Source organism: Ptychodera flava, chromosome 3, assembly GCF_041260155.1.
Source record: "Ptychodera flava strain L36383 chromosome 3, AS_Pfla_20210202, whole genome shotgun sequence".
NCBI lineage: Eukaryota > Metazoa > Hemichordata > Enteropneusta > Ptychoderidae > Ptychodera > Ptychodera flava.
Genome location: NC_091930.1, coordinates 20,264,288 through 20,279,485, shown reverse-complemented (window position 1 = coordinate 20,279,485; position 15,198 = coordinate 20,264,288). Strand labels below are relative to the sequence as shown.

General features: G+C 38.3%; 1 protein-coding gene across 1 annotated transcript in view; it reads right to left on the bottom strand.

The window, feature by feature from the left end:
- The window catches only part of LOC139128115 (multiple epidermal growth factor-like domains protein 8), a 98,319-nt gene that overhangs the window by 52,359 nt on the left and 30,762 nt on the right, over positions 1 to 15,198 (bottom strand). Inside the window, exons 10-15 of the mRNA XM_070693957.1 lie at positions 12,693 to 12,900; positions 10,940 to 11,154; positions 8,781 to 8,938; positions 7,479 to 7,700; positions 6,165 to 6,374; positions 381 to 632 (exon numbers count right to left, since the gene is read on the bottom strand). Coding sequence (XP_070550058.1) covers positions 381 to 632; positions 6,165 to 6,374; positions 7,479 to 7,700; positions 8,781 to 8,938; positions 10,940 to 11,154; positions 12,693 to 12,900 — 1,265 coding nt within the window. The remainder of the gene's footprint in view (positions 1 to 380; positions 633 to 6,164; positions 6,375 to 7,478; positions 7,701 to 8,780; positions 8,939 to 10,939; positions 11,155 to 12,692; positions 12,901 to 15,198) is intronic.

Here is a 15,198-nt window from a genome sequence, read left to right as displayed (position 1 = left end):
CAATTTAACATTGGGCTTGGAAAGACTAATGAAGGCAAAGAGAGTAAAGAACTGTGTTTGTTTTGCATGGGATCTTTTACCTTTACTTTAGGCATAGATCATCAAATTAACATGACCTTTGACCCTCACTGACTGATGATATATGAAGGAGGTTGACTGTATTGCCAATACATAAAAACCTTAGTCCATCTGCCAATTCAAATTAATAGTGAGAGAGCATTAACTATGGCTGTTGACCTTTGACATTAAAGGACGAGTTTGTAACTACCGGAGTACATGAAAACTTTAACCTTTACTGACAAATGTACAAGGACACTGAACATGAACGGTGACCTTCATTGACCTTTGACATAGGACGAGTGGAAGTGTGTGTGGCTTACCTCTGTGCAGGTGTGGCAGTCTATGTGATAGGAGCACACTTTGCAATGCGAGGCATTGGTCACCAAATACTGAGACTCGTCACTGTCCACGGTGCCGCAGCTGTTGGCGTCGCTGCCGACATGGCTGCGGAGTACGCAGCTCTCACTGGTCGGACACCAGCCACATGACCCATCAGTCAGGCAAGCCAGGCAGTTGGTGTATGCCAGACAGCTGCTGGTGAAGTAGGGCCTGATGTAGGATGCATTTATAGGCTGTAGAGAAACAAAAAATAGTTCATGTGTAAATGTACAAAGCATGACATAGTAATAATATTATTATTATTGTATTAAAGCACAAGTGTAACAACAAATCTCAGATCTTAAGCTGGAATGCGCTTCTTTGACTTATATTGGGACTGTAACATTTTCTGGTCTACTGCTTGTGGGGGATCATTTCCAAAGCTTTTTGAGTAAGAAAATTATTTACCATCCTACTTTTTTGAAAAACGAAAATGTTATTTTACCCCATACAGTTACCACAGGGATGGCAGCCATTTTGAATTTTGAATATTGGGAAATGCTGGGTAATTTGTTCTATTAAAGGTATACAGTCACCTGTAATCTAAATATGCCCATATATGGTCAAAGGGGCGTTCCTTGGTATTCAAAATGCCCATGTGAGGGCGCTGTTTTTAAAAAGCTGCCACCCGCTTAAAATCTGTGGTTGGTTAGATTTTCTCTTTCCATGGTAACTGTGGCAAAATTGGAACAGGTGACAGTATACCTTTAATGTACTAAACTTTGCAGAGACCCCTATAATGTTTATTCTTGATTTGGCAAGAGAATGGTTGTAAGTTCCTTTGAGAAAAGTTTGATTTAAAGTTCAAGTCTTCAAATTCAAGGCACATACTACCTAAGATGAATTACTTCAAAATAACTTTGTTGTGCCTGAAAAACTACTGGTCATGCCAAGTAAGATTGGAGATAAGGCCAAAATAAAAAATATGTGCTGTTCCGATTTACCCGACCTACCCCAATTTTATCCCCCCGACCCTAGACTTTTTAGAGCTTCGTAAACCGGAAGTAAAAATAATGATATGAAAAAACGTGAAACGCATGAAATTACAGCTAGCTTTCACCATACGGCATCAGTCGCCTAGCATGAAACTAATTTTAGTTCGATTTTGATACTGTTTGATCTACTTCAATAAAATGTTGTTGAAACAATACCACGCGTAAATTTCCGTATGCTGATTTTGCATATGAAAGCCTATCAGCCAGTTGAGAGTTACGTTCACAAAAGTTCGTTGCCCTAGCCCGATAAGGTTTCTGTGTCACATCATCTCTGCACGATCGAGAAAAGGAGACAAACTGAAGGTTTTATGCATTATATGAATGTCCATAGCATTGAAAATAATTCTGATAGCAAAATTGACACGAAACATTGGACTTAATATTGGACTTTACCAGTGTGTGAAATTAACTTGAAATGCATGCTGGTCCGAAGGACCAATAGCAAAGGGAATCTGCTGGTCCTTCTTGATGTATGTTGGTCCAACAAAAAACTAACAAAAACCTCTTCAAAAAATGTACTTTCAATTGAAAATAGCTGATAAGATGGTACATTATCAGTCTCTCCTACTCTGGTGTTGTTATATAATATTGATACAAATAAATGAACAAATATATATTTTAAAATTTATTTTTTTTGCTCAATAATATATGCCATGACTAGAGGTAGGTATCACCAAGAACCAGATCCTTATGGGAAAAGTTTTTATAGTTCATTCCAAAATTAACATGGGGGAAAAGTCTTTCAGTTTTCATTCCAAATTAATATGAGAAAAATTCTTTCAGTCCTCATTTCCAATTAACATGGGAAAAAGTCTCAGGTTTCATTTCAAATAAACATGAGGAAAAGTCTTTCAGTTTTCATTTCAAATTAATATGAGAAAAATTCTTTCAGTCCTCATTTCCAATTAACATGGGAAATAGTCTCAGTTTTCATTTCAAATAAACATGGGGAAAAGTCTTTCAGTTTTCATCTCAAATCTCTACTACATTGAAACAAGTCTCCAGTCAGTTTCATTTACACCATCAGCTATTTCAAAGAGATCATGGGCAATATCATCCTCAGAGCAGCTAGAGTCTCAAAACTCAAAGTCAGATTCATAGTCTGATTCTACATCAGTGTCCCCATCTGTACACTCAGTAGCAACTGCATTTGCAGCATCTGCCTCCTTTTGCAGAGTTTCCTGTTCTTGAGTAGATGCAGATGCAGTCGACTGTCACAACATCTGTCAGCAACTCCTTTTTTACGTCGAGTGAAGCAATCCAGACAAAGTCTTTTGATGGACGGTTATTTATACATATGGCATGGGCATTACGGGAGAGATACTGAGATAGCAGAGTTTTGTGAAGACCGCACTGTTCATTTTTACAGTGTTGCCTCAGCTTGGCGCATTACGGTTCTTAGCGTGTTCCACGGCGATTTTAGGAAACTCTGACTGACTGTGTGAGGCTAAATTTGAGTGTCTAAAGTTGTTAGTGCCAACCACAAACGGACCCTTAGAATAAGTTGAGAAAACAGACTTACAAGATATGCGGCTACCTTATGGGCAGAGAGATCGCCGTATGCTCGTCGGCATGGCATGCAGTACATACATCTTCGACTTATCAAATAACAACCAGTCGCGGAACTCATTCTGCCATGAATGCTGAAAAGATCGCGGTTTTCGTCTTTCTCGATCAGGCAAAAAATAAATAAATAAATAAATTGTGCTGTTCCGATAACATGGTTTTCAAAAATAAGGTAGGTTGGTCTGCAGGGATTTTTTTCCAATTCAATATTTTTATTTTCAAATATGTATTTTTCAGGGGTTCAGGGCGGTCAAACACTGGCCAAAACATTTCCAGAAAAATGTATCATACATATAAAAGGAATAAACATAAAAGACATCCTTGTTCAAGTAAAAATCAAATGCCAAGTATTACGAACACTTGATTTTACGGGTTTTTTTTCTTTCTTTTTCACTTACGTGTGTTTACGTAGCTCTAAAAAGTGTGGGGTCAGCAGGCAAAAAATAGGGTAGGTCGGGTTATCGGAACAGCACAATTTTTTTCTTTGGCCTCATATTTCCTTCGTGCCTGTTGCTTCTCCTTGTCGTTTGTTTTTGTTTTTTTTTTGGGGGGGGGGGGGGCTCACACCCTTCAAAAACACGCCACATATTGGAAGGGTGATCCGAAACAGCGTAGTCAAGTCGCGCGAGTGTGACAGCAGACTTGCAAGACCTATGACCTTTCTAACAAACTTTGTTAGTATCAAGAATTGTGATAAGTCAAAATAATAGCCTGCCCGTGAAATTGGCCAATTGCGTGCGTTATTTTAAAAAGTTTTAGCTGTCGCGGCTGTCGTTCTCTGTTCTAGGAAAAACTAGGAAAAACACTCATGCAAGCGGGGATCGGACCGACTCATAGTTGGATACATAGCCAAACAAATTCGATTTTCATAATTATAATGTGAATTTTGCACTGGTCCGAAGGACCAGTGGTCTGGAAAAACTGCTGGTCCGTCGGGGATTCTGTTGGTCTCGGACCAGCGGACCAGCGTTAATTTCGCACGCTGGACTTTACTGGTACAGAAACGTGATCAGTGCAGTGCAGACTGAACTGTGATGAACAAGCATTGAAGCAGCTGTGGTGTCAATGGGTACATGGGCCCGGTTTTTGAATTCAGTGAACAGACACTGACTCATTTTTCAGAGCAAATAAACCCTAAAATTAACTGTCGGTGACAACCAACCTTTCTGTTTGTTATTTTCCCCAATCTAAAATGACTGAAAAAAGCAACTGGAGCAAATCTGACATCGAGAAAAACTCAACTCCGCATTCAAATCAAAACAAGGGATCTGACCCTCTAAGTTGTTCGTTTTAGCTCTACTGAGTCTGCGCACAAAACTACAAGACCAGCTAGGTCACTACAAAAACACAGCTCACTGGTTTGCAAAGGGCAATGTTGATCCAAACTTACAGTAGTGAGGGATGATATACGCACAGTAAAAACGTGACAAACAAGCACATTATTTTTTTCAGAAGCTACAAAACATTCTTTTATAACTATAATAGATTTTTTTCTTGGCTTGTGTAGTGCAGACAGTTCAGTAAAAAATGAAAAAATCCCTTGGAGGTACAATGGAATTAATGTCTGGCTGTTGTTAATTTTGATGTTTGAATGTACATTAAGCCTATGAAAGCAAACTTACAGAATATGTGCAAACAAACATACAGAATATTTAAGCATGAGGGAATATGCTACAATTTTTAGGGATATCAAAACTGATGAATATTAATGAGCCGTCCGCCACTCTTGGAAGCCCTATACATTCACAACAGTGACACCCAAATTTGTTGACTTTGAAAAAATCTTATAGAGGATGGTGTTTGGAGCCAGCAGCTTGGATTGTGTAAGCAAGTGATTTATGGCTTGTAGTATGTATATCACAAGTGACATCACTGCAACATTAAACTTACATAAGATGTCCTCAAATGTTTCAGTTAAATCCCCCAAAATTTTAAAATCCCCCTGAAAAATTCCAGGAGAGGGGGTATCCTAGATGAAACACTGCATTGATGACCGTAAATATTGTGTTGTGTCAGTTCTTACAAGTCAGACTTACCTGTGGATAAACAGTTCACTTTCCTGTCAAAGAATTGTAATTTAGCCATATCAATTTCCGTGGCAGTCTAATAAACCACAAATTTCAATTCTACTGATGAATATTTTATTTTAATAAATTGGTATTCAATTTGAGTGCGTTTCATGAGGAAATTGTTCACTGTTAGTTAGTTTGAACGAGTACAAAATGCACATTGAGAAATAAAAAAAAAATAAAAAAATAAAAAAATTTCCCTACCTACCTACCCTATTTTTGAAAACCATGTAATCGGAACAGCACAATTTTTTTTTTGGCCCTAAAATTCCAATTGAAAGTGACACCTCACTTTTCATGGTATGTGCAAGTTCACCCCAGCGCCTTTTGCGCCAGCAGCCGCTGACACAAGTCATGATAACTGCTATATTTCATACTGAGCGAAAATATTGGTGCCTTTTTTATGTTATTTTAAATTTCAGAATTGTCGTGGTAACTTACTAACAGAAAGAATTCTGAAGCTTGTGCCATAAAAACACACTCATAGGCCATTATGGGATGGCAATGGCAAGGAATATTTGTCTCTTGGAAAAGTCTCTGAAGATTGACCCACGCATACACATGGAGCTGCTGTCCGAGATATTAGTGTGTCTTTTTTCGTAATAAAATGATTACCGAAATATTGCAAAAGCACAGTAGAGGAAAATGTTTGGCACAAATAATAGAGGGAATACTTTGCAGTATTTTCGTAATAACCTATGATTTTACATCTTGCACTTTTGACTTGTAGCATGAAAAGGGCCGAATAATGATTGCGTTCATGCAATGTAAACAAAATCTTTTCTTGATATTAATTTTTCATGATATTATTTTCCATTGTCAGTACGGAGCACCATCCAGTACTCTCATAGTACTCTCACAGTACTCTAATGCCCTTTGCAACTACAAGCACAGAGTGTGAGATATCTTCTGGCTATCGTCTACCTTTACTGCTTAACCCTTTCACCACCATGGTTTTTACCCAAGCCCATTGTTATCAATGGTGATCTTGGACCTGTTTACAGAGAACTGGGTGTGAACAGGTTAAAGTAATACTTATAAGATACAACTAATGGCGCCTAAATGAATAAGGAATACACGTAAAGATTTTTCTTACCACTTTAAGTAAGTTTCCTGTCAAGCCGACATTCCACACCAATTGCATGTTGGATATGACAAGGTTTTTATTTGTCGCAAACCACTGTTTGGACTCCTGATAGAGGTAGTACATGGCGTCTTTGGAAGAGTCAGGAAATAGGGGACTATTGTCCTGCCTCCTGGCCATAATGGTACCCTGTGCGTCCCTTGTGTAATAGGCAATGACATCCTGCAAAGTTGGAAAGATTAGTGGAGTTAAGGTAATATGCACCTCGAAAGTGAAAGACTTAAACTTTTGCTCTAACTTTCCTCAAGGAATCTTTCAATCATTCTCTTTCAAAATCAAGAATAAAAATAGCGGGTCACCGTGCAAATTTTGGTACTAGAGAAACAAATTACCAAGATTTACCGATATTTGAAATTGATGGCCGCCACCCCTGTGTTAACTCTATGGAGAAAAATAAAAATTTTTGAATTTCGAAAAAATAAGCCGGTGAAAAGATTTCTTCCACCAAGTGCTTTAAAATGAACCCCCACATGTGGTATATCAGAAGATAATTGTACAAGTTTGAGAGTCCCAATGTCTGTCCCCGAGGTGATTCTACCTTAAATGAGAGAGAGAGTGAGCACACCGTTTTGTCCTCCACAGAACTTGGGCTCTTGTGAAGAGCTAAAATTTCAGATCTTACCCACACTTTTAACATAGGCATGGTGGCCGTTTTGAATTTCAAATGGAGGCAAATTTTAGGTTATTTGTTTCTCTAGAACCCAAGTTTGCATAGTGACCTGTAACGTTTGTTCTTGATTTGGTAAGTTGGTTCTTGTAAATGTGCTAACTGACGGACGTGTATAGAAATATCACTGCTCGCTTGGTTTGGACCATGCCTATACGTTTAAAGAAGCTGAATAATAAACAGGTGCCACGCTCATAAAATGGCGCCCCCATGGAAAAGTGCAAAAAATCGGTATTTCCTGCACATACACATGGCGATCATAAAAGAAACAAGCATGATGCACTTTTTCTTGACTGCACCACACACAGTGGCCGACATTTTGTTGTAACAGTTGTAATCTTTATTATCTCTGTCATATGATCTGTCATATGATTAAATTTTGAAAGTGGCGGGAATCTACAATAATGTTAAAACGTTTGAATTTACATGCCACTTTCGATACTATTGACAGTGTTATACACTTTTTCAGTCTGTAATGGGTCTTATTCAAAGAAAGTTCTTGGAAAACAGGGGGATATTTTGAGATTGGTTTATTACACAGTCACCGCTATTGGGGCTTTAAAGCTGGTGTCACAAACACCGTCAATTATAACACTCACCATATTTTCTTCAGTGTCATCCTTACTAAGGTTAACTTTCGCTATGGAGTTGGAGCTCTTCAACCACAGGATAATATCAGTCACCTCGTTGGAAGGCTGTGCTCCCCCTGGTAGTATGAAACCTTTGTAGACGGCGATGAATCTGCCGGCAAGCTGCCTTTCCTTCTGATGTATTTTTGACTTCAGCTCAAAATCATTATTCAACTCCGGGACTATTGACACCTGTAAAACAAAACCCACAGTAGGATAATTAGAGACGTTGGCACAGGTAAAGAGAAGCGGACACACATCTCCAAAGAGGATCGAAAAGGCTTTAGCTTAAACGGCCTCCATAATATCCCTACCCATTAATGACACCCTAGGTTACCAGTGATTATTGGAAAATGCTACCTGCGGTTATTACTCTTTAGTCATATAAATCGATGGCTGTACATGTACTGGGGGTGAGTGGTTGGGGAGGTGAAATGTCCCTTGATTCTAAAATCCTAGATTAAACACAACATACATGCTTACATGTTACCTATTAGTAAATAAATATGGATATGCATTTCTGTGGGGACATATCAGTACAAACTTAAATATGATATACATACATGATACTACTTACATACATGTACATACCTACATACAAAATACAGTACATGCAGTGGTTTCTCTGCATGTTCATTGAAAGCGGGTACTTTCTGCCCCATTCATCAAAATTAGGGGGCAGACTTGACATTTAAAGGGGCAGTCACTTTTGATGTGAATTTTGCCTTCTTATGAAGCGCTTCCTTGATATCATTACGGTCGTCACCCGGTTCAGTTGCGTCGTCCATGTCGTATGCAGCACATATGCATAAACATCGACATGATGACATTTGTCAGCTTTTGATGTGCTCGGCTGCTGTTCTATCTTCTGTCTAATTGTCACCTACAAGTTTCCCCGACTCAGGATTTGACATATCTGTTTCTCTCGGATACGGATTCGGTCCGAATTTAGGGGGGTATACACGTGCCTACACAATGCTAACGCTCGAATTTTCCCATCTTCCACCATTGATTCACACAGTTCGCTGTACTATTTGCTTTGGTCACCCTCATATATCAATATATGTGGACGTCTTTGCTTGCTGTGTTCTGGTGCGCGATTTTCGCGCAGTCAGTGACTTTTACAGGGCAGACAAATGGCTCGAAATGCGCAATTTGCGCAATCGCGCAGTCGAGAGAAAACCCTGTACATGTACCTACGTACATGTACCGTACATACCTGTACATACATACTGTCAGGTGATATTTCAGACGACACCTCATAAGTCTTACCTCATCCGGTTGGTTGACATTGTGTGGTGGCTTATACTTGATCCATGTCATTCCAGGAGTATTGTCAAGGGTCCGACACTGCTGGATTTCCTTGATGAATGTTCCGTTCGTCCCCCACCATCCGGGAAGGACAGTATTGCCACAATAACCCTGTGGTTCTGGAGAAGGAGAAGACAGCCAGCTTACAAAGCATGTCTCACTAAAATAACTATCCTAGTCATGATCTGAGTACATTTAGAGAGAGTTCACCGACCTCTTTTGGATGTTCCTGTTGAGGTGATGTCTCTTGAGGTAGTATGCGCCTCGAAAGTGAATGACTCAAAAAACTGTTGCTCGAACTTTCCTCAATGAAACTTTCTACCATTCCCATACCAAATCAAGAATAAATCTCAGGGGTCACCATGGAAAGTTTGGTACTAGAGAAACAAATTATCTAATAATTACTAGTATTTGAAATTCAACATGGCTGCCATCATTGTGATAACTCTATCCTGGGGGAAAAATTAAATTTTCGAAAATAAGATGGTAATAATTTTGTGCTCCACGAGCTTTAAAATGAACCCCCAAAAGGGGTAGATTAGAAAAGAATTGTAAAAGTTTGAGAGTCCAAATATCTGTCCCTGAGGCGCATTCTACCTTTAAACAGATACAGGAACTTTGCGCATACCGGTATGATGTACTTTGTGTGTGGGCTGATTTTGAAGGCAGTGGAGTAACTGTTCTTGGCAAACAAGAAAAATTTCACAGTGGTTATTTTGTATTTCAAATATTGGTTAATTTCGAAAGTAATTTGTTTCTCTGTTCCAAAATGTTTGCCATGGCCCTTGATTTCCTTTTTTAATGAACAAGAAAAATATATGTAAATTCCACTGAGCAGAATTTGAACAGCGATTTTAAATTTTCGGTTCAACCCTTTCACCCCCAGTTCCCTGTATACAGGTCCAACTTTACCATAGAAAACAATGGATTTGGGACAAACCATGGTGATGAAAGGGTCAAGGCAGGTATAACCTTAAGGCTAGTTTGTGCAGTCAGAAACATTCACTGACTCACAGGCTATCTGACTTCCTTGACACAGCATCACTTGATAGATAAAATAGCGCTGTTCACAGCTTCAGGTTTTTTACTGACTACAGCTGCATGCTCTCACCATTGGACACTAATGCTTGAAATCCTGACAAATTTTCTTGTTGCATGCGTGGCTGTTGTTGAAGCTTGTACTCTGAGCCATAAATTAGTATGACATTTAGTACCCATAGAAACACAAGCGGGCTTGTAGTTCTTGCAGAAAATGAAGACATTATTTTTGCATATTAATGAAGGTAAAATGACATCGTTTGCGAACAGTGCTATTGCTTCCAATTGGTCAAGAGATGTAAAACGCCAGGAATTGTGTCGCTGTTTGAAAAACCATGCTGTTGGCGAAAAAGCCAGTGGAATGCACTGCTTTGATGAAGTCAGCTGGAGAGACTGTCCAGATGACATGATGGTATCTACAACAGCTAAGATGCTGAACTTGTGTGTTCAATTCTTCCGTAACTACATACAACATTTCTCTGAATTTATAAATTCCCAAAATGTAAATCAAGTGTCTGGAATGGGTTAGGTGGTACATTGCAAAAGTCACTTTATTTTTATTCATATTTGATGTACATTTAGTTTTACTTTGTACATTAGTTTATTTTTGGCGCTTTATAAGGTGCAGTCTATTTATAATCAATGCACAAAAACCCATGTAAGTATACAACCCATCTGTTTATGCAGTGATTTAGAGAATTGCAATGAAATGCAATGACTGAGAAATTGGGCAAATAATGTATAGATTAGAGGCAGATTTGTACAATGACAAATAAACCACCTAAATCTGTTTTATAGTAGATGCTAAAAAATATATGAAAATCTATGCGAATTTTCCTAAAAACATAGGCAAAATTTGCAAAGATATTTTATGCTACTCAAATCATATTACATTCTCTAAATATACAAATTATGAAAATTATGCAAATTATTAACACTTCCCCAAAACAGGCAAAATATTTGCAAATGTATATGCCGCTACTCAAATTATTCATATTCTCTCATTACCTGTGTGAAATATACGCAAATTTACATGATGATATGCAAATTGCTCACAACTCCTCACTAGAATCATAGCTTACCATTTATTGGATAGCACCTTACATCTTGGACGCACCATCCGGTGAGTTCATGCAGTACAATGCCAGTTGGCGTGGTGGACAACACCGCCGCACCACCACCCCACACCAAGCAGGCTCTGCAATCCGTCATTGCATTGCTAATTCCTGGGCAATAGCTCAGGGTTGTGGCACCCAGGCACTCCTGCAAAAGAACGGATGTCTGGATAAATTTTTGCCTGGTTAAGTACAACGGCAGGGTTCATAAAACATCCCGGATTCAGAAATTTACGTAGCCATGTTGGATCATGGGGACAGCGACTCTCTGAATGGAGAATGAAAGATACGTCTTCGACATCGTCTGCATACGCCCAGAGTCTCATTTCATGAATTTGTAAGAAAAAAGTAACTGTCTCACAAAATTAGTCAAAGTGAGACTAAAAGCCCAAAATGGCTGTATATTTTTGTATTTACTTACAAAAAAAAGAACCTACAATCCACTCTTGGGTGAGATATTTTTGATTCCTCCCATTAAGCCAAATTATCTTTAAAAGTGACAGTAACTGTATTTCAATCCTTTGTGTGGGATTTGGTCGATAGAATTCGCTCAATTACATGAGGCTGCCATATTTAAATTGTAACATGAAAAATTATTTATTTGTTGAAATCTACCTTGTATGTTCACCATCAATATTTGAATTTGATTTCAAACCATCTTACGGGCAAAAAATGCGAAAGACACAGCTACTGGACTTAATAGATGAATACATCTTTGCAAATTTATTTGTGCACCAAGAGATGTGAATAGAAAGAAACCAATACAGGTTTGTAGTTACATGGAGACAAGTCAACCCCCTCACCACAAGGGTAAATGGTACATTCCCATGGTGAGCAAGGAGTTGATTGACCTATACACACATAAATAGGGGTCAAAGGGTTAAATGAAACGTCCTCTGTACTTACATTGTCATCTCGGTCTACACATCCTGTTGTTGATCATGACACCAAATGCACTCAGGATCACCAATACAATTCTTTTCTCTGAAAAATGAACAATCTTAATCTGAGTTGTAATCTTCTAGTGTATTACATAAGAAAGAAAGCAAATATCGCATCATCTACACAGGAACTTCCCCCATGAAAGCCGGATTATCGTAAATTTTTCATGATCAGACGTGCTGTTTTGGTCCCAGAATCCCATGATTTTGCCATGTTTCACTGTCATTGATTGTCATTGAATCTTCTATATGATGTCCGTGAATATATAGCGACCTGAGTTGAAAATAAACTGAAAAAATGCTCTGTTTTTTGTCAGAGAACGCATATATTTCAAAATGTGTTCCCTGTACCACCATTTGACCCCTCTTTGCATATGTCACACAGGTGCCCATCAAGATTTCTCATACAGTCAAAGTGATGCTATGAGACTTTTAAAAACTCGTGCCTATTGTACGCAATTCACTGTGTCCCCCTATTGTGCACCCACGGTCCTCTAAGTTCCTGTTTAACCCTTTCACCACCATAGTTTGACCCAAATCCATTGTTTTCTATGGTAAAGTTGGACCTGTACACAGGGAACTGGGGGTGAAAGGGTTAAGGTCAGAATGAAAAAGCAAAAGTTTATATCTTTAAATTTCAAGGTGCATACTAACTTACAGGAAGATTTAACCCTTTCACCACCATGGTTTGGCCCACACCTACTAATGTCAATGGTGATTGTGGACCTGTTTACTGGGAAACAGGGGTGAACAGGTCAGATATTCTAACTGCTACTCACGTTAGGTGCCTGCCGCACTGGGTGACCGACTTGCCATCTTGGATGGTATTGGGATTGAGGGCCACAGATCCGGGTACTTTGTAAGCGATCATGTCGGCCCTGGGAGCACCATTGTAACCTCCCGATATAATGAGAATACTTCCATCACGCACGGCCGTTGCATGGCCGAATCTGCCCCTCCCTGGGTTGTGGCCTCCTGAGTTATTACCTGGGTAAAATGAAACGGTAGAATTATGACTGATGAGAACTGTTGGTAAAAATTGGTAATATTACAAAGGAAGCACAACATACAATGTCACAGTTGAAAACATTCACCCCTGAGCATAACATTGTACTACTCTGTGCAGTTATGTGAAGATTTCAGTGCAGATGTGCACAGTATCCATGGTTTTTGCTTTTCCGCATGGGGCTGCATTTAATGTTTGGGCAAACATTTAGTCGCAGTGTAATCTTTATCTTGTTAAAAATACCGTCAAGGACAGTGTGCTCACATTCAGTTTGAATTGGTCCATTCGAGAAATACTTAAACCAGGAAAAAAAAGAATGACAAAAGCAATAAGGTCTCCAACTTAGGTACTGGAGGTCATCTTTAGGAACATGCATATCAACTTCTATAGCAATGGGACAAGCAGATCCTAAATACATAAGCAAATGTCAACAACAAAAAACAGACAGAGGTTTGATAAAAAGACACGGTGGGAGTGGGTAAAAAAATGTAAAAGGGATCTGGTAAAAAATACCGTCAAGGACACTATGTGCTCACATTCGGTTTGAATTGGTCCATTCGAGAAATATTTAAACCAGGAAAAACAAGAATGACAAAAGCAAATAAGGTCTCCAACTTAGGTACTGGAGGTCATCTTTAGGAACATGCATATCAACTTCTATAGCAATGGGAGAAGCAGATCCTAAATACATAAGCAAATGTCAACAACAAAAAACAGAGAAGGCTTGATAAAAAGAAAGGTGGGAGTGGGCAAAAAATCCACAAGGGATCTCGTAAAAAAGTAATGCTACATCATCAATCTCTAGACCCTACACCCTCCTAAATATCAAATGTTCCACCCCTTGGTATTACATAAGACCAAATGACAGGAAGTACATTTACAACCTTGGAGATTTTTAATTAATGCCATGAGTGTTATCATTCTAATGTAAACAGCACTGAAGTTAGTTACAGATAGTGAAATGCCTTCCACTGTGGTGGTGATTACAACATCTGGAATTATCCTGGATCCAAATTTGTCATCAGTTCTTGTATGTCTTACATAGAAAAGTTGCAAAAAATTGGTCCAAAATGAAAAAAATCACCTCAGCTTTGTTTTCTGGATCAAATTTTCCTACAAATTGATACCAAATATGACAAAATTATGTTCACAGCCTTCAAAATTGTTTCACAACATATTTTGGGTTGGTGTAGGTCATTTAAGGTCACAAACTAAGAAAATTACCTAAAATATACAAATTTTGGGGTTTTCCAACACTTTGAGCAGAATATTTATCTAATAACATCTTTCAGGACTTTATACCAAATTACAAAGCTATCAAACAAGGGACTTTATACCAAATTACAAAGCTATCAAACAAGTAATGTTGAGATAAAGTTTTCTTGACCAAAAATGACAATATTGTCTTAAAAATACAAATTTTTATACTTCAGGACAATTTCCACATCTGTGTACCAAATATGAAAGCTGTCTGTCCAGGGTTTTAAAAAGGAAATACTGTCTTAAGATTTTTTGACCAAAAATGACAAAATTGCACAAAAATAGTAATTTTCCCAATTTTGTCATAATTTCAACAAATTAGAAGAGTAACACCCTTGCAAAGAGACAACCCAAATTTGAGAGCGATTGGGCTGGCGGTTTCAGAGAAGAAGAATTTTTACTGAAAATGAGAAAAATTAACAAAAAAATTCAGCAAAAATACAAAATTAAGGATATCTTCACAATATTCATAAAACTGTATAAGGTTCACCTAAGGTACTTGCACACAAATTTTCAAAGCAATCAAAAAAGCGGTTCTTGAGTTATTAATTCTTAACCATTTTCACATTTTGTAAGCTCATTTGCATATTTTGGCAATGCAGACTTCATTTGAACAAAATCCCATCTATAGCCCAGGATGCATCCACACACCAAATACAAAGCTCAAATGTGCAGCGGTTTGCGTGTTTTTGATGTTGACGGACATACTGTACGTACATACATACATACATACATACACACAACATACAGACGCCATCGACTTCAGCCTATACAATAAACTCACATTGGTATAACCAAATGTGAGCTAAAAAGTAATGCTACATCATCAATCTTCTAGACCCTACCCCCTCCTGAATATCAAATGTTCCATCCCTTGGTATTACATAACGCCAGATGACAGGAAATGTATTTACAACCTTGGGAAGTTTTAATTAATGCGATGAGTGTTATCATTCTAATGTAAACAGCACTTAAGTTAGTTACAGATAGTGAAATGCCTTCCACTGTGGGCGGTGATT